A 20234-nucleotide genomic window follows, 5' to 3' on the forward strand; every position below is an offset into this window, starting at 1 on the left:
GGCCCACACGCATATCAATGTGGTCGATCACTCTGGTGCGGAAATCTGAAGTCACACTGTCTAAATATAGAGCCAGGGTTTATATAAGTCTAGGTGAATAACTCCTTTCCACAGATTCCACACACACCCGCGCTCTCTTTCTCTCTCTCTTTACTTCGAATCACATCTCAATAACCTACAGTTGTTAAAAATACAATCAAACAGCTCTGCCATATTTCAGTCATATCGGAATGATATGTAAACACATACACATATTTGCACTGACATTGTCTTTGGCTTTAATAAACAAGAAGTTTTACATCTTCATGTCTCGCAGCACACAAACATTCACTGGCACGCTCACTCCTGTGCTGTGTAATCGCTATATTCAGCGATGTGGGAAATTGCTCTTAGTGAGGGTGGGTGATAGGGTGTAATATCTATAATGACATACTGTGGCAGCACTGCTGTCAAACATATTAACCTGATTACACTCACACTAGCCCCATCAAACAGGAATGGCAAAATCTTTGCCATCTGTTGGATGATATGGCAGGAACATGTACGGTTGAAGATAAATATAAGTGCTGCTTGAATATATGAAATATTCAGACTTCATTACCCCACTAAACATAAACGTTCATGTGAGACTCTGCTAATGTAAAACTAAGTTAGATTTGTGCGTCCTCTGCTACTTTGTTTGAGTGGTCAGCTTTGAAGAGGTCCAGCTGATGAGAGTAATTAAATACTGCTATTCATGTCTTAATGAGAGAGATTAGGCAGGTGCACTGAAAAAAAAAAAGATTTTTTTTTTTTTTTTTTACAGAACACCATTGATTTAAACCTGCAATTTTGAAATATAAAAACTGAAATAGTATTTTCTTGTAAAGTGTATTTCAAAAATCTTTGTAGAAAAAGTTGTCAGTTAAGCCATGTGAGTTTTTCAGAGCAGAATTGCACTATGCTTCAAAAAACTGATTCAATCTAATACTCTCTTGCTGTGACTCAAGACATGCACACAAATGCGTAGATAAACACATATCAGAGTGGAGGAGGGGAGGACAGGGCCGAGGAGGAGAGGAGAAATGCAAAGGGAAGCGAAGGTCTCCAGACAAAGCTAAAAATAACTGGTTGCTGAACTCAATGCTTTAACGCTTTCATGAAGCTCTCTCTCACACACACACACATACAAACACAAAGACAGACAGAGATCCGAACAAGCAAACAGTCATCTGAAATTTCTAACTGAGACATGTATAAAGCAAGGTGGCTTACAAACATCTTCATCTCACTGATGCAACAAACAAAACAGATAATCACAATTTCTATATCAGTACATTAAACTGCAAAGAGCTGAACAAAGGAATATTTTGTGTGATGGAAACATGGCACTAAGCAAAGTATGGAAGAAAGAGAAATGTGCATTTCTTAAAAGAAATACCAGTACTTTGGCTTTGGTTATGCAAAATATTGCAATGTGTTGTTTTCGGGAGCCTTCACACAAGTCATGAAGTTGGTCTACAAAGTCAAGTTTAAATTGTATATATATATAAGATAATGCTATACAACATTTCAGTATTAAAAGAGACCTAAGAAAGAATATCAATAATAACACATGCAAATACTGCAATAATATCATTGCTTTTGTTTACATTTCTAATGTTCTTGCATTAATATTAATCTTTAGATACTCTTAATATTACTGGAAGTGTTAACAACATTTCCATTAAATATTACAAGTTGAAAGCAAAACATTATACATTGATGAACCATTCACAACAACAATAACATGCATATCAACTTAACATTTTCAAAAATAGGCCAAATTCCTCCATGTGTGTTGCTAGGTTTCCAGAAACAATAATGTGGAGCATCATTTTAAACCACAGTGGATGATCAAACCAAACAAATTGACAAAAGTCATGTTGCTTGTTGTGAGTGGTTAGAAGAAAAATGACTTAGAAATATATCTTAGTGCTTGTCATTTTACTGCAGGGGTGTCCAAACCTGTTTCTGCAGGTCCACTGTCCTGCAGAATTTAGGGCCAACCCTAATTAAACACACCTGAACCAGCTAATAAAGGTCTTAGAAACTTCCAGGGAAGTGTGTTGGAGCTGGTTGGAGCTAAATTCTGCAGGACACAGACCCTCATTAATAGGTTAGGACACCCCTGCTTTACTGCATTGTCATCTGGTTAGGACACAGTATTGTCACCTTCAACAGGAACCAGTTGAGCAAGTTGATGTCAGGGTTACTGAGGGAGAGGACCCAGATGCAGAGTGAACAAGGAACGTTTATTGACAAGACAAAGCACGACAGGAGGGAGTGGCTTGAACTGTCCAGACAGTAGGATTGGGTAGATGGGTAGACAGTGGAGCAGGCAGATGGGGGGGATGACCGCCGAGGGGGGCTCTGGGTGATAACTGAGTGCAGGACTGTTGAGGAGGCTGTGCAAGGGACCAGACCACAACACCAGGAACCAAGGGCACTTGACTATAGAGGTAAAGCCACACGTCAGATCTCCAGGCGGGGAGACCCAGTAGCCAGGGAGAAGGCAGCAGGCAAGACAGGAACAGACAGAACTCACAAAACACTAGACAAGACTTAAGACAACATGAGAACAACAACAACAACAATAATAATAATAATAATAATACTACAAGGGCAAAAATCAGACAAGGCTGCTATGACCTAGAAACAAGATAAACTAGGGGAATAACCAAAGTAAACTAAAAAGGTAAAGAAACAAATACAAAATAAAGTTCTAGAAAAAACTGGAAAGACTAACCAAGAAAATAACTCAAAAGGGGAAAATAAATACTTTAAGGGACAAGTCAAACTCAAGTCAAATTAAAAGTGAGATCCAACCAAAAAGAAACACTTAAACTAGACTAGAATAAACAGTGACAAGATAAACTTAAACTAACAAATACCAGACTTAAACTGACAAGGGAAAAATCGCTATTGGTTTAGAACAGCTAGCACACTAAGCAGACACTAACTCACACAAAAAACGAACCGGCAAACACATGAGGGAAATGATCACAATAAGAGCATACAGAGACATGAGAAACAGGTGACAACACTCTGACTAATGGGGACTAAACAAGAGGGCGTGACCAGGGAAAACAAGGAGGTGGGACAAGAGGAGCACGTGGTAGACACAAGAGACACAACCATGTGCTCAGGCACAAAATAAACAAAGACACATTGAACAAAGACAGTACAGACAAGACTGTCAGGGCAGGATCCTGACAGTTGAATCAGCATTGGGCAGTCAGTGGCACAAATCATTATGATTGGCTGTTCAACTTAGCAAACCAGTGCATGAGAAAAAAAAAATGAAATTGAGGAAATTACGAAGTCAAGATAACACATACAGAAGGCTGTTTTAACATTATGTCATATTACCTAAGCATTCCAATATGTGTATAGTATAATATATATTTTTATATTTCCCTTTTTCAATCACATATATAGACTATTGACATTAGCTGATACAGAGATACTTTATTTTTTAAAACAATCAGAGAATATACATGCTATTTGGCTATTGTCTGTAGTCTTCATAGTGTGTTCAAGCACAACTTTTTAACCTGGGCACCTGCGACTCGAGGGTTTTGTGTGTCACAGCCTTAAGGCTGAAACCTTTTACAAATAGGCTTAAATGTGATTCATAGGGTTAGGGGATTTTCTTGTTTTTACTAATTTTCCAAATCATGTTTTCCTAGGCCCAGAAAACATTTCCAAAAGCACAAGAAGACAAAGTTGTAACAGTAGCGGTAGAAGGGCAATGAATGAAAGAGACACTGGAAGAGAGAGCAATAGCAAGAAAGCAGTGACATAGGAGGCAGTAACCTGGTCGTCATGGTATCCAAATCTCTGCACCTCTCCAGGGAGATGACCTCTGATCTCTGATTAACACGCACAAACACGGGAGACATAACAAAACACTCAGACAAAGAGCAAGAATCGCATTAACTGCATGCCCAGGACCAGAATCCGAAACACAACATGGTTGCTCTTCATCTGGTCTCTTTAGCAGGGTCACATCAGGCAAAATAGTGGACATGCAGCTCATTGAATAAATTCTTCATGCTGTTCAATTCTCAACCAAAATGCACTTTAGACCTGTGAAGCATGTGTATGCCATAATCAAAGGAGTCAGGATATCATATAAAGCCATGGTAACCCCCAAAAAACATCTTGTATTTGCTTAGTTACAAATTAGACCTGTTTGTCTTCCCACCTGTATGGACATGCTCTTATTTGTTAGCCATGACCCAAGGACTTTCACGAGGTTGCATTATCTTACATCAGATTATATGATTAGGAGCCAAACACAGGCATACAGTACATTGATGCAACTGCAGTAAATTACAGCCACCAAGGTCTAGTGACATGAGATTAAGAGGATCTGATGAGACCGAGTCAAGTGCAGCGGGACGTGAAAGAAGGACTGCGATAGGTGGATGCAGAGAGGAACCAAATGCACAAAAAATAAAGCTTCATCCAGAAAAAGTATAATAGTAAGAGATTCAGCAGTTTACAAAAAGGTTGACGATTACACGAGGAGAGAGCCAGAAAGGCCAGGAGCTCTTAATCACCGTGGACCCCCCCCCCCCATCCCCATATCACTGAAACAAGCAGCTCTTCTTCTATCAGCCAGCAAAGCAGCACATCATGCTGGGAGCCTCCAGCAGCACCACCCAGGAAAAAATCTCTCCATCTCACCACTGTAGCATGAGTTTCCAGCGGCTACAACCACTGTCAGGTCATGGACTTGCTTCTTTCTGCCTCCCAGCTTTGCACAGATTAAATGAGTCGATTACAGCCTTTTGATCAGAGCTAAGTCCAATAGGGTACTCCAGCTTTGCATACGCTGTAACACGAGACAGGCGTCTGAAAGTCCTCCCAGTCTGCATACAGATCCTAAACATCTGCTTTAAATAACAGTCATCACTCTTTTGAGTTTTTAACATAGATAAACGAGACAGGATTCAAACACTACTTCGAGAAATGCCTTTTTAGATATCAATAACAGATTTATAGACTTCATAAAGGCGCACTCCCCTCTGGAAGACTTGGGTGAGATGGTCTGTATAAGATTCAGACCTCTGAGCTCCAGTGGGGTATGAACACACAGTCATCCATCTCACTTAGACTCAGCGCTGCATCCATGCACCGACATAACTGATGGGTCCCATTATCGCCTTACTCTCTCACCGCCACTAAACACATTTCTCTACACTGGTTACTTATTCCATTTGTTTTTCCTGTCAGGACTCTGACAATGTCACTCCATCCGTTTAAATGGATAAATGCATATGCAGTCATTTTGCGTAACTGTGGGAGAGAAAAAGAAAGAGGCAGGCAAAGAGAAAAGAACAAGTCAAATGTTAGTTTTTGACAGGAATGGGAAAACTGGGAAATGAAGGATAGAAGTAGTGAGTTCAATGAATTATCAATAATGGAACATTTCCCCAAAAACTTTCAGTAGATTTTCAGTAGTTTTTAAAATTGTGAGTTTTGACAATTACATGTGGTCTAGGACCTTCATACAGTGCATGCCATTGTAAAGACTTTATTTCTATCCCTCACTGCTTCATTTTCATCTGCATAAAATTTAATATGGCATCTACCCAGACAATGATCTATGATGTTGTAAAAAAAGTACAGCCTATTTCTATGAGATGAGAAATAGGCATAATTTCATAAAATACAGACCTTCAAACTATGTTACAAATGGCCAAAAGCAATAAAAAAATAAATAGATAAAATGTATGCAAATAATAACTTGTCCATGGTTTCCTAGAGGCATCTAGTGGTTTTTTCAAGACCATATTTTGTCAAAGAGGTAACAAATTATAACTTACTGCTTTACAGTTTTTTTTTCTTTCTGCATTATATTTAGGCAGTGGAAAAAGGAACAAGTGAGGACAAAAAATTCAGATAAACTCTTTTTATGGGATATGAGAGAAATGTGTATCACTTCTGCAATAAATAATGAAATAAAATACAATAAAAAACAAAAAAAAAATATAAGAAAAGAAAGGAAAAGAAAAGAAGACTAAACACTAAGACCGCCCCTTTCATCAAACTGGCTGCCATCCAATTTATCATAGTATTTAAAAGAGTGTAAAATTAAGGAATCATCGTACTGATTGGTCCATTAACTTGATTTCCCGCTCTTTAAGTATAGTAATTAGTATAATCTTATATATGCTTTTGATAAACTGGTCAGAATGAAATAAATTATTCTAGTTCGAAAGACATTTTATTTTTTGTATATTCAAAAAATAACTCTACAAACAAGTTATCTTTTTCCCACAACAAAGATTTCCTCAAGTATCGCACATGACAGTCTTTCTTAAACAAGAGTGATTATTATATCATTTATGTGATAAGAAGCAGGCTAATCACTTGTCTTGCCCCTTGCCTGTACTGGTGTGGCAGGCACTATGACTGCAGACGATGATTTAGGATAAATGCCACCGTCTGACCTCTGTGAATGGTAAAACATGCTAATAACCACTGCACATCTCTACGCACATGCCCAGCAGAGAACGTCCTTCCCGATTATGCATGTCCACTCTCAACACTCAGAATGTCAGCTCTCCATGGAAACCTGGCCCCTGAAAAGCACCCGGTCAATGACAGAAGACATTCCATGCCAATGAATTAACATCCAGTAGAACAACAAATCAATTGAAGGAAATAAAAACACAGAGACAGAACAGTCCCGGTTTTTGGCAATTTGCTAGAGATTGAAATGCAGAAATGCAGAAGCAGAAATGTAAACTATTCACCTTGGAGAGAAATTCCTGAATTAATCATTTTAAAAAAACTTTGTCTGACATATTATAATCATAGTGGGTCAGCTATTCAAAAGCAAATTATTTATTTATTTATTTATATTTATTTTTTTGAGTGTATTTAGAGGTAGTTTGTAAACCAAAGATGTCCTTAATTCTAAATTTCCTAGAAAAGTCCAGAGAGGCACAGAAAGTGAGTAAAATCACTAGAAATAGTATAAGTATGTGACAGTTAATCATGGCGCTTCCATTCACATGCCATGATTAACTGTCACAAACTTATACATTTAGCAAAATGTATGCAATAAACACATGAAATTTTGAATGACTGAAAGTGTAAAAAATTATTCTGAAGTACTTTAAAAAATAATTTGGTGTCTAATTCAGTTTCTTATAGCAGCCACTGGTATCTTTATTTAATTTTTATTTATTATTATTATTTATTTATTTATTTATTTTTGGATAAAATAATCTACTACAATAATGTTAATGTACTTAGCCTGTGGTCCATAAAACATGCTTTACCTCTCATACCTGTCAAAGCTGATACTGAGGCTGTGTTAGATCTGTTGAGAAATACGTGGAACTGAAATAGAAAGGTTCTGTCATGGTTCATCAGTCCCAAAAACAGTGTATAGTGATACTAACTGCAAGCTGTGCCTGAACAAAACGAAGCACTAAAACCTTCCACCTGATGTTCAAATACTTGCAACTCAGGTGCATGGAATTCAAAGATTCTAAAATAGCTTACAGCCTACTGTATTAACCTTTAGACTGTTCAAATTTACAATAATTAAACTATTATATATCATCTGTATTTTAAATACTGTTTCTTAAACCTGTTCATTGTAAAAAAAATACATTCATTCTCAAACAAGTAAATTAAATGTGTGTGTGTGTGTGTGTGTGTGTGTGTGTGTGTGTGTGTGTGTGTGTCAGAATAACTGAATGGCTTTCCTACCAGAACAACTATATTTTAAGGTTTAAACATTCAATTAACTTAATTAGACTAAGATAGTATTTGCTACAAAAACTGTTATCACTGAAATTCTGCACAGGCATTTTTAGTTCTCTACCTTTTTTTGATGCCAATGAACAAATCCAATTTATAATCCCTCTTATAGTTCCTCTCTTTTGGAAGGTTCATGTATTATATTATCTCTGACACATGACCTATAAAGGAAAATGAACATCTGCAAATACAAACTGATTGACTGTTGTCCTATAAGACTTTGACAACTTGCTAGTGGGCGTCTTACCGTGAATTTTACAAATGCACGCCTGTTTCTGTGGAAGACACGGTACGTGTCAGGCTAGCGCGGGGGATTATATAATGAAAATATGCTGTTTTAACATAAAGCATTGAAAGAGGTGGGGAAAACAGGGTCAATTTAGAGACAAAAACAACAGCTGGCTGCCAATCGCTGCAAGATAACAACAGTGATGTAGTGCTGAAGGAACAAGTTGGAGTTGGGATACTGGAAAAATAAAGAGCATATTTGTAAGTGCATATTTTGACTTTATATACTGATCATGTGAGAAGGGTCTGGGATCATGTATAACTATACTTTTAACTTTGTAGAGTGGAATGGGGATACTTCAGCTTTACTCCAGTGTAAAAAACAAAAAACTAAAAAAAACATTGACATTGATATACCAGTTGACATTTCAAAGGTTAAAATCAAGGCACTGAACATGCATATGGCATAAGTTTATATAAGAGATTATATAAACAGTTGTGCTAGCTATTCATCTCACACACACAAAGCCAAGAGGTGTTGAGATCTGAAGTGTGTATTTTAAAAGATTTCTTTAGAAGTACAGGAAATATTCAGGGCACTGACTTCTTCCTTTTGAAGAAAGATAGTGTAAAATTTCATTGTCATTGGATGGATTAATGATGTGGTCTTGAAAATGTTCTCTCAAGCTCAGGACTTTTTGTGTCACCTGTCAAAACCTCACACAAACTTCTTTTGCAACATTCCCAGGGCTTAAACAAATTAAGAGAGAGACATTAATATCAGTTCATCTCTTTGCTCCTTACAATGAAAAACAATTGCAATATAGACTGAATGTTGTGGAAAACCACTGATATTCTTGCACAGATGAAAAGAAAAACATTTGAACCTGAATTAAGTATTATACTGGAAGTTATAATAGTTTTATTTTACAATACATTGTACTGTCAGTCTAGTGGTAGTACATTTTCAACAAATTAGTACTATCAAAGTATTTTTTTTTAAATGATGCTTTATATAAATGACAGTTTATGCCATTTTATAGTTTTCCCCATAGGTTCCCCATAATTAAAATAATAATAATAATAAAATGCCTTGCACATCAATTATTTGACGTCAATTGATTATCATGACTACATTTAAGACTTGTTGTATTAATGTAATAATTAATTCATGTTTCCAACACATCAGGAAATTGTTTAATTGTGCTGTTTAGTTTCTCATGCATTAAATATTCTATTCATGTCATGAATGACCTATTTTAAACTGGCACCGGGACGTCATATTTTGACGTTTGTATGATGAACACCTAATGGAATTAATGCTTTTGTTTCATTCTGAATGTCCTCCATCTGTTCTGCCATAATGAATCAAAACTAAATGTAAACACAAAAGACCGTTCTGCATGAACAAATGCAACAGGTAAAAAAAGTCAAAGATGCTTTGTTTATCTGTGAAAACAGATTTTATTTTAGATGCCAACAATCATAGATAGTGAATTTGCTTTAGTTACAAACCAGACTCAAGAACATGATGTTTTATTACAGAAAGGAGAAGTAGGAAAAAAATGAACAAGTGAAGTTCATGGCAATTTATTGTAGTTGGGGTCCCTCTAGTGGTTTACACAGGCAGTGCCACATCACATTGATAAGGCTGATTTGACACACAAGTGATAATAGTGTGATTGAGATACTCCATACTGAGTAGGTGAAAATTGTGGTATAACAGAGTAACAGAAGCCTTATTTAAGTGTTGATTATTCTACTTAATTTCGATCCCATGGATCCTGCCATCTCCTTCAAAGAACATATATTTGTACTTCTCAGCGCCTTGACGGTTAGGAAAGTGAATCTGAGAACCATCAGAAAGAGTAATCAGGAACTCCTCACTGGTGAAAGTGATTTTTATCTGAAGGAAAGAAAAGAGATTGCATGTTCATTAAAATCCTGATATAAGTGGACCATTCAATTTCATCTACAGCCTATTTATTATTATTATCATCTTTACGTTTATGCCTAAATAGCAGTTTCATTCAAATATATATGAGTCTTGCCTGGAACTCCTCGTTCTGGTTAAACGGAAAGTTGGCCGCTCTGTGCTCCTCACACCATTTGTTGTCCTGGAAGGAATTGCACACTATAGTGCGCTGGTCACCATGGGCGTCAAAACGAGTGTTCATGTGTAGAGCGATGTCCTCGGCGCTGTGACCGATGTTAATTTTAAAACTGCCAAAGAGAAAATGGGAGATATGACTCTTGGTGTTTTTAAAGTCTTGAATTTGAGAAGTTGCTTTGGGGAGACTTACTTTGTGGAATCAGCACTGGGGACTCCTGTAACAGTCAGAGTCTGTCCCGTCTTAAAGGACATATTCCTCACTACCATAGCCTGTTAGAAACAGAGAGAGCTGAAGTTACTCTTTATTCTGCATAATTCAATTTTCTTTTTGTGTATCTCACACACTGCTGGTATGAACAGCCGAACATGTGGATCCACTTAAATTTGACTTGTATAACTGGGCACTCCGCCTGGTTTTCCCTATAAGACCAAAGAGAGATTGTGGCTGTAATGATGGAGTGGACAGAATCAGCCTCACGAAAGCAGTGCTCTTAAATTTTCCTATGCGTTGAAAGGAAAATCCTAGTCCGATGGTGAAAGGCAAAGAGCCAGACTGGAACTTTCAAACAATTTCTGATGTGGCACAGCTGCTCTGTTGGAAAACCTCTCAGATAGATGGGTTCTATCTGAAAAAAAGGCACAAAACTCACTAGGGTGGTACCCTTTCACGACATAGAAATTTGTACACTTTAAAAAGTAGCGTTCAGGGGTAAATTTAGCTTTTGTACTTCAGGGTACTGCCACAGTTACAGCTTTGTACCCTTTTACTGAGAAAATGGATAGAAGAGGAGCTATCTTCAGTCTTTAAAAATAAGTGACCATGCCATCTTTGAGAGATCTGGTGTAAGTTTAAAAGCCAAGTTGGGTCAACAGCTGCAAAATCACAAGGCCTCTGTATGTGATTCACAGCTGTCGAGGAGAGATTTTTATAGCTGTTGTAATGATAGCAGAAGAGAGAGGAAACAGTTGGCTGAATAGTGCAGAGAAAGGAGGGTCAAAAAAGAGAGATAAGAGGAGGAAAAGATGGGAGAAAGTCGCTATGACTGAGAATGTGAAAGAACAGATGTGTAACAGAGGTAAATTCTTTCCACATTAGTCAGTGTGAGTAACCGAAGCTTCTGCAGAACGACACTCTCAGAGCAGTGTGACCTGCCTCATTCTTTCTTTCTGAACTTTCTAAACTGTTTATTTCAGCTGCAAAAGGGGAAGCTGGCAGAAGATGCTCAGACTTTTGGATTAGCATAGTTGAGAATTACTGAGTCATGCTGCTTTTGCTGAGCTTTAGAAAGAAAGTGAGATAAAGGTCTCTTTCTTAATGCCCCTGGGTACTGTATGGTTTCAGGCCATATTTGGACATGAATCGGCCAGTCTTGCTTCATCCGTAGAAATGCCAGTGGACTAAACATGTTAAGGTTAGATGAATTACCCTAAAATGTTGAAGGGTAAGTATTGAAAACACAATAGCCAAGGCTCCAAAGGTAACCTCTGTCCTGAACTTGTTCACTTTCTGTTATTTGATTATGGCTGCTTTTCTCCATGGAAACTGAACTAAATTGCAGAAGGAAAAAACAGTCAGCATTCAGTACTCAAGTCATGAGTGTCGCATGATTTGCCAGAAATCATTCTAATATGCTGATTTGAGCCTCAAGAAAAAAAAAACATTATTATTATCACAGTTGAAAATGTTTGTGCTACATAATACATAATATTTTTGTTGAAATAGTGATACATTTTTGTTGAACATTCTGAAGTTAACAGGAATGACATTTAACTGAAATATTTTTGTAACAATGTAAAAGTCTTTACTTTCACTTTTGGTCAATTTAATTTATCATTGCGGAGTAAAATATTCATTAACAAACAGCTACAGTGCGTGTAGAAAAGAAGAACTCCTCTTTAAAATAATCACATTTAGTTGCTTTGCTGCCTGAAATGAAGACTGTAACAGGTTTTTTTTTTTTTTTTATCCAGCTGCATTTACTCCGTGCAACTTATAACATCCAAATGAAAGATAGAACACCAACATGTCAGAAACTTTTAAACTCAATCAGGTGTAGCTAATCACCTTCTCAATGGCACAAAAAGCCATTTGACTCTCAACTGTGATCATCTGAGTTCATTTTGATCAGCTCAGCATGAAAAGAGTTTTCCTGGAGCATTTCAGTCCTTGGACTGAAGCAAACAATCAACTATGGGTAGCAAAGACACTGTCAAAAGATCTCCAGGATAAAGTTGTGGACAGGCACAAGTAAGGATACAGATACAAAAAGTTTCAAAGCCTTTATCAATGCCTACAAACACAGTGAATTCTATTGTAAAGAAGTGGAAGATATTTGGTAAATCACAGACCATCCCTGGATCAGGACGTCACTCCAAACTGAACAAAAAAGCAGGAGGAAATGGTGTGCATGTGACAACAATATCAAAAATTCTACACAAATGCTGTCACGACTGAGCTGCACCAAAATATCTTAAAGATTTAAATTATTTGGCCTCAAAACCAAGCGATATATCTGACAGAAATCCAAAAATTTAATTTAATTTATCAAAATACTGACACAAAATCTGATTATTTTTAAGGGGGGGGTGACTTTTTTTATGGCCACTGTATACACTGTATTTTTTTAAGGAAATAAATATATAAATAAATATAGTAAAATGACATTATGATTTACAACATTATGATAGAAATGAATGATGTAATAACAATAATGCTTCATTAAAGTAAGTGCGCTCAAGATATGAGGTCACACCCATGCACAATGCTTAGACACTACAACTAAATAATGCACCAAATAGACAACTTACTGTACAGTATCAGTAGCCATAGACACCAGACTTCAGCTGCTACAAACACATATGTATTATTTGAGCTAAATTAAGATACAGAGAAGACATTCTAACATATAGTTGTCTTAACTAGAAACAAATCTTAAACACACCGTTTGACATAAAGAATAATGTATCGACTATGTGTTGTACAAATTAGGCTACTCACATTAATTTTGTCTTCCATTGTGACCCAATGAAGTTAAAACGAAGTGTCAGAGGGAGAAAGTTGATTTGGGTGGAGGGCTTCTTATGTCCACTGCGACCAGAAGCTAGATGACCGATGTTTATTTCACCCAATTGGGTTTCTTTGCTTCTCGATCTCGACCAATCGCAAAAAGGCATGTGGATTTACTACATGCCATTTCTAGACATGTCCTGGTAATACGCTATAAATACATCTGAATAATTAAAACAAACCGCTATAACCACAATGTGTACGCTGCGAACAGAACATTAATTAATGTAATTATGCGCTTGTAGCCCATAACTAATCTACTTATTAAACCTCATTGAAACAACTGGCTTCAGTTTTAAATATGATTAAATGCGTAATATAATTAACATGCTATGACTTGGTTGAAAATTGTCACACGTTGTAAAATATATTGATCATGTAACGAAAATAAGTCACGATGAACTGGAATCAGAGGTGATGTATTTGTGGTCTTTGTGATGCAGTAGTATTTTGGAGCTGCCGAAATGAATGTGTGACACTGCCAATTTGCGCTGCTTTGTGAAATTGACGAGCATTTTAATACGACACTGTAGTTTGCTTATTAATCTAAACTGTACACACAAGCATTTCAGCACATTAACAATTCGGTTCATTCATTCATTCATAGCCTATGTCTTAGACTAACTACAGCATTGTTTTGCATGGGCTCCAGGATGTCTTAAGACATTCACAAGATACCGCAAACTCAGGAAATGTTTTAGAGAAGTGAGGAGTTCAGGGGGCCACTAAAGGGGTTATGAAATATGAAAGAAACAATTTTAGCATAATACAAAGTCAATTTTACATTACAGAAAACAGTTGAATCTGTTTATAAACAGTGGCTTGTATGTCCACTTTCACACAGATGTATATATATATATATATATATATATATATATATATATATATATATATATATATATATTTATACAAAGTAGATGCCTAATTCAAGAATAGTATAGAAGCACATATTGCCCCCTTGAAATTATAAGGTTCTCCCTGACATGTTTGTCAAAATTGAGTTATTCACATATTCTTATTCTCTGTCAACGTATTTACATAATGTGATAGGTTTTTTAATGTTGTGTACATTATGGGACTTTTTATTTAAAAACAATAAGGTTCTATACACAGTCCTATGGAACACAATAACTTTGAAGCTCAATATCTCAAAACTACTCGGAATGCAGATAGAACCTTATAATTCCAAGGGGACGATATATTGAAAAAATCTAATATTTAGACATCACGGAAGTCTTTTTCTTTAAGTTAAATAGGTTAACGAACACATTTTTGCTGAGATTCTTGTGGGCGGGACTCAATACTCTAAAGTCATAGTCATATGATTTGACGCTGATGCACAGTCAACCCGGCAGGTGGCGCTGCAACCACAACCTGTGGACTAACACACACGAAGAAAGGCACTATGGAAGTCACTCATGCATCTTCCGTAGTCTCTAGGAATAACAGCAGCGAGCAGACTTAAAAATATGAACTATACACATCTAATGACAGTTAAAGAAGGGGAAGGAATGGGCCACCATAAAAGAAAGGACGTCTTACACACCTTTCAAATGAATTTCTTCGCTATGAGTCTTTTGAATACATTTCCATGGGATGTGAGAGTAAAACATTGCAACATGCCCTTAATGCATTAAGAAATTACTCAGGCTGAAGGACAATATCACAAACTGCTTAGCTAACTGTGACAGCAACAGTGCGTCAGTGTGTGTGGAGGACCTGGACTGGGAAAATGTGTCTGCTGAACAGCTGCAAAGAATACAAGCCAGCACCATCATTGCCACAGGTGACACAAAACCCAGGGATATTTGCAGGAACACACACAATATAGTTTCATATGGCATTTATTTTCATTCAATGATTAAAAGGTCTCTGAGTCATGTCTGATCAAATGAAATCATGAAGTTTGAGGAGTTTTGAGTAGCATCGCTGTGTTTGTTTGAAACAGATGTGGTATATGATCCTGATATAACATTCTCCATAATGAATAAAATTATTCTTTTATTTACATAAATGGCTGGACTGAGACATATCGTTATGAAAGATTATTGTGTTTCCATACAACCGAGCCTCCACTATAGAAATGATCAAAATATATGACAGAAACTTATCCCTTTGTAATAAAGAATTTATTTACATAATATTTACAAGGATAGTGTGCTTTTTATTCTCATATTCAAGTCTTTCCCAATTGCATTGCTTGACAGCTGATTGTCCTGTTGTGGGGACAGATAGCTTAAAAATGTGTACCCTGTGCAAATACCTGACAGTAACTTTCCATTGAACGGGAGTCAAAGGATTTGTGAGAACGATACATAAACCCATCACCCAGACAGTCAGTCGCAGTGCTCTTTAATAAGTGGCAGGACGTTATGGTCCCAGTTCTCATCCCAGCGCTGCTGCCCGCTTTCCCTGAGGTTCTTCCTGAAGATGCCCAGTTTCCCCTGATCACTAGGGAAGTCTGAAAACAGGAGCTACAGAGATAACAGAATTAGTTTAATAACCATTTACCACATTTATATTAGCAAGATCAAGTAACATTGACAGCTAGTGGTTGAAATGGGTACTCCAGGCCACATTCAAAATATTGTGTCTCCTGCTGCCTCCGTAGACCAGGGATAGGCAACTCTGGTCCTGGAGGGCCACTGTCCTGCAGAGTTTAGCTCCAATCCTAATTAAACACACCTGAACGAGGTAATCAGTGTTTTCAGGATTACTAGATAGATACAGGCAGGTATGTTTTTATGAGGGCTGAAGCTAAACTCTGCAGGATAGTGGCCCTCCAGGACCGGCACTCACACCGGTTGCCAGATTGAGGAACATAAGGAACAAGCGCAAGTGACCATGGAAGGCAACAAGGCACTGTACGCTGATGAGTTTGTTTATCTGTGTTTTAATATGCCTCTGATCAAAGAGCTTTTTGGAAGGATGCTCAGGGTTTTTAGGTCCGGTAGACTCTGCGATCTCTGACCTAGTTTGTTTTGCTGCAATACGCCATGTTTCTGCCAACTGGCAACCCAAGGTGTCAAAACACTATTGGTAAACTGGCAGTGGGTGGAATCACACAGACCAAAACAAAAACGCATATTCAACCAGGAACACACATTTCAAAGTCGGCTGTAGGACTGTTTCTTGGAGAAACAATAATGTGAACTTAGTTGACAATTAGAAATCTCCAAACTTTTTCTTTTTCTAAAATATGGCCATTTCAAGAGAGAGATGAACATTGTGTGAGTGAATTATGTAGGTCTGTGCAGCTCTAATGCACATCAGTATTCAGACAGACCATGGTGTGTGTGTGTGTGTAGTAGTGGTGTCCCATTTCTTAGGGAAATATTGTCACCCCTACCACTTGACCCTCTGTTTCCAGGGGTAGATGAAGGGGTATAAAATAGAATTGGGATTGGGCCTTAGCATGTTTCTTAAATATATGCAAACATATAATGGTATTTTTATGCAGTATTATGTTTTTTTTAAAAACATACAAATCTTGATTTTGATTCTTGAAAGTCATATAGAGCAGTTTTTTAAACAATAGATGTCTTACCTTTAACTGTTCAGACAGCTCCTTGGAATCTTTGAAAATGAGGCCATTTTCCTCATGTCTCACCAGCTCATGCAAGCTAACAAGATACAGATAATGAGCAGATGACACCTTACATAACCCACACCCACTATAAAAGACCAGTCTCACAATCTTACCACTGAAAGTGTATGGCACAGACTGGCAGACAACAGCCAAACATGTCGACCACTTTCATTGGAAGGTCAAGACCACTGGAGGATTTGTGCAAGCAGACCCCAAGATCAGCAGAACCTGTTCCAAAACCATCATACTCATGCAAATGCATGTGTTTTGGGTCAAGACACTCAACAATTCCTGGTCTATGAATTTTATAATGCTGTTAAAGAGATCCTCTCACCGAGTAAAAGTGGATAATCCTCTGCTTCCAGCCATGGAGTGCAAATCTTGATATGATGAAATTCTTTGGAGTCAATCAGCTTCTTGTAATACTCCTTCTGAGGACCCTTACCTGTATTGATAAATCACAGTTTTTGAAACACACAAACAGAGGCATTGGTCCACAGCTGATTTTATGGACATTTACACATAGTAGACATTTCGGTGTGTACCTGTAATCACACAAACCAATGATGGAAGTCTGTGTCCCGCCTCTACAAACTTCTCATACCCTATTGGAGAAAGAAAGAAAGAAATCAAATGGTGAAGATTCCATGGTCTAATAAATTTCAATACATAAATATACAACTGTAAATTACAGAAAGAAATTGTGGTACAATACAGTTAAAAAATGTGAGTTTGGGAAGGTTAATATATAAATAAAGTTTTTTATTTATTTATTATTAAAAAGTAGTAAAAACTATAATATTGTAAAATATAAAAAATGTTTACTGTAATATATTTTAAGATGACAAAGCTGAATTTTCAGCAGTCCCTCCTGAGTCACATGACCCTTCAGAAATCATTCTAATATAATGACTTGGGGCTAAAGAAACATTTCTGACTATCAATGTATATATACTAATATATATATATATATATATATATATATATATATATATATATATATACATACACACACACACACACAAATCATTAAACAATTATCAAAAAATAAAACTGAACTAAATATTTTGTCACTTTAGATCAATTTAAGGCATTTTTACTGAATATATGTATTAATTTTATATATATATGTATTAATTATATATATATATATATATATATATATATATATATATATATATATATATAATTTATTTAAAAATCTTACTGACCCCAAACAATGCAGTAGTGTATATGGAGAGAAATAATAATAATAACCTTCAAGAGCTTGTAAAAGAACTGAGAAGTCTTCATCCTCTGAACATAAAAACATAAATAATGAAGAGTTAGGATATTTCAGTTAAAGGAATGAAGGATAATATCCCTGTAGCTCAGTGTAGACAGCACTGACCAGTCCAGCTGGTGCTGCTGATAAGCAGAGCAGGACGTCCAGCAGAGCGCGTCACAGCACCTGTCTGAGTATTGTGCTCTGTGAAGGCTGTCAGTTCCATGTACTCCTTAGTGACACCAGGACTAAGAAAGTATAAAGAGGAATGTGTGAAACATTTAGAAAATGGCAAAGAACAAGTTGCGAGGGGATATTATCCTTTTCAGAAAACTTTTATACTACTATGTGTGTAACCGCAAGGAATGGGGACAAATGGTTCTACCTGAAAATACTTACCTAGGCCTAAATGGTAAGTAAGTACTGCCCATTCTGATAAACAGCTCATGTTGAAGCTTCAGAGGCGTTTCTCTAAATATCGGTGGTGGCTTGTCATATAATGTGGTTGCCCTAAAATTACAAAACTGATTAACTGACTTGTCTTAAAAGTAGACTGTTTTACTAATATTATTATTAGCTGTTAATTTAATGTTTATTTATCAATAATAATAAATGTGAATAAAATATTATCTGATTCTAAAGGAACACTAAACATACTCAATATTCCAGTTCTTACGAAGATCTTCTCTCATTGCGTTAGTGACACATAAGTTATGATCCGAGAAACGTCCAAAGAGCTTCTCGTACCTGCCAACAACACAATACACAGTTCAGACTATTTCAAACACGGCTCAAAACACACAGTGTCCTACCAGGATACTAACCATTTTGCCAACTTAACAATGAAATGATTCTCCCCATGAGTGAGAGCCATTATGGTGTATCCATAGTTGTGCCAGTCTATGATAAACTGGTTTCCCCTTAAACAACTTGCCACCCATGTCACTGCTATAGCTGGCAGTCCAGGAGGATTCTACAAAATGCACAGTGACTTAGAATTTCACTTTAAGATATCATAACATGTAAAAATGACTTCAGACGTTGCTTAATACAAAGAGATACCTGCAGAAGGATATAGCCTTGGTCCTGAATCTTCATCAACACAGAGAACACCTGGAAAGACTGGAATATCACCTTTGATGCATACCTGAACATTCTGGGGCCAACTGAAAGGCAAAATGCAGTTCACATTCTTTATATCAGAATGACTGAGCATGGACTTTTGTGCTTTCTTTCTATGTATATATTTATATTACCTGTAAGCCCCTTTAGTTCTGAAATGGGAAGTATGTCTATCCTGTCATCCTCAATAATGTCTTGATGAGGTTTAGTACCTATGCGAGCAACATGCTAGTGTTAGAGGTGCTAAAAACCAGCCCTTTGACCTATGTATGTAAAGCATATCGAAGTGATTTAGTTTATTAGCATGCCTGCATTCAAAATGGTGGGTCATTCGACATCATGCATACAATCAAATAGTGATGCAATATGAAGTGCATGCGTTAAAATGTATATACCAAGGAAGCCAATTAGGGTGACATTGTATCCGTGTCTGCTGAGAGAGAGCGCATGATACTGCATGCGAGGACTGCGCCCTATGTCTCCCAGCACCAACACGCAAACGTTCAAATGTGCAAGTTCATCTCGTCCCTTTAATCCACTGGCTAGTACAAAAATAAGCACAACTACAGCGACTGGTAGAAGAGCCCACGATAAGCTTAACCCCGACAAAAGTCCTAAAAGGACCAATGAAACTGTAACTACAGCTACTGCCGCATTGGCATCCGCCATTGTGTTTTCCTGATTATGACGTGGCTGCCGCTGGCTGAATGTATGGCAGGAAATTTAAAGAGACACGAACCACCTGCGAATAAGAACACGTAATTAAAATCACCGCACATTAATGTTTTTCAAGAGCATGTCAGTTCGTACATTTTTTAAATAATTTTGATACAAAACTGCCAGGCAGGTATGTTGAGACTAGTTGGAGTAGCTCTGTGGGACACCGGCCCTCCGAGTTTGAACACGTTCTAGAGCATGTCAGTTCGTAATTATATATATATATATATATATATATATATATATATATATATATATATATATATATATATATATATATATATATATATATATATAATTTTGATGTAAATAACTTCTTATTAATACA

The 20234-nt window shown here is 36.8% G+C and overlaps 2 protein-coding genes across 2 annotated transcripts; both read right to left on the reverse strand.

Moving 5' to 3' along the window:
* Positions 1-9478: 9478 nt before the first annotated feature.
* LOC113042925 (beta-galactoside-binding lectin) lies at positions 9479-13300 on the reverse strand. The gene is made up of 4 exons (XM_026201945.1): positions 13146-13300; positions 10338-10417; positions 10086-10257; positions 9479-9940 (listed from the first exon to the last, which is right to left on the reverse strand). Exons 1-4 carry the CDS (start codon positions 13161-13163, stop codon positions 9794-9796), a joined length of 417 nt encoding a protein of 138 aa, XP_026057730.1. The 5' UTR covers positions 13164-13300; the 3' UTR covers positions 9479-9793.
* A 1888-nt stretch (positions 13301-15188) lies between these two features.
* LOC113042932 (chitobiosyldiphosphodolichol beta-mannosyltransferase-like) lies at positions 15189-19909 on the reverse strand. Its single transcript, XM_026201957.1, has 13 exons — positions 19585-19909; positions 19324-19401; positions 19130-19233; positions 18892-19040; positions 18725-18814; positions 18467-18577; positions 18194-18315; positions 18061-18099; positions 17349-17408; positions 17138-17248; positions 16917-17031; positions 16762-16837; positions 15189-15688 (listed from the first exon to the last, which is right to left on the reverse strand). Exons 1-13 carry the CDS (start codon positions 19856-19858, stop codon positions 15551-15553), a joined length of 1467 nt encoding a protein of 488 aa, XP_026057742.1. The 5' UTR covers positions 19859-19909; the 3' UTR covers positions 15189-15550.
* Positions 19910-20234: the final 325 nt, after the last annotated feature.

This window comes from Carassius auratus, chromosome 3 (genome assembly GCF_003368295.1).
Source record: "Carassius auratus strain Wakin chromosome 3, ASM336829v1, whole genome shotgun sequence".
In the NCBI taxonomy this organism is placed as follows: domain Eukaryota; kingdom Metazoa; phylum Chordata; class Actinopteri; order Cypriniformes; family Cyprinidae; genus Carassius; species Carassius auratus.

Excerpts from the sequence above, each read along its gene's own strand:
- LOC113042925 (XM_026201945.1), bottom strand. Across the intron at positions 10,258-10,337 it reads CCCAGTGCTGATTCCACAAA|TTTTAAAATTAACATCGGTC; the intron begins GTAAGTCTCCCC and ends TCTCTTTGGCAG. Across the intron at positions 9,941-10,085 it reads ACCAGAACGAGGAGTTCCAG|ATAAAAATCACTTTCACCAG; the intron begins GCAAGACTCATA and ends TCTTTCCTTCAG.
- LOC113042932 (XM_026201957.1), bottom strand. The coding sequence starts at position 19,858 with ATGGCGGATGCCAATGCGGCAGTAGCTGTAGTTACAGTTTCATTGGTC. Across the intron at positions 18,316-18,466 it reads TACTTACCATTTAGGCCTAG|TCCTGGTGTCACTAAGGAGT; the intron begins GTAAGTATTTTC and ends ATACTTTCTTAG. Across the intron at positions 17,249-17,348 it reads ATTGGTTTGTGTGATTACAG|GTAAGGGTCCTCAGAAGGAG; the intron begins GTACACACCGAA and ends TTATCAATACAG.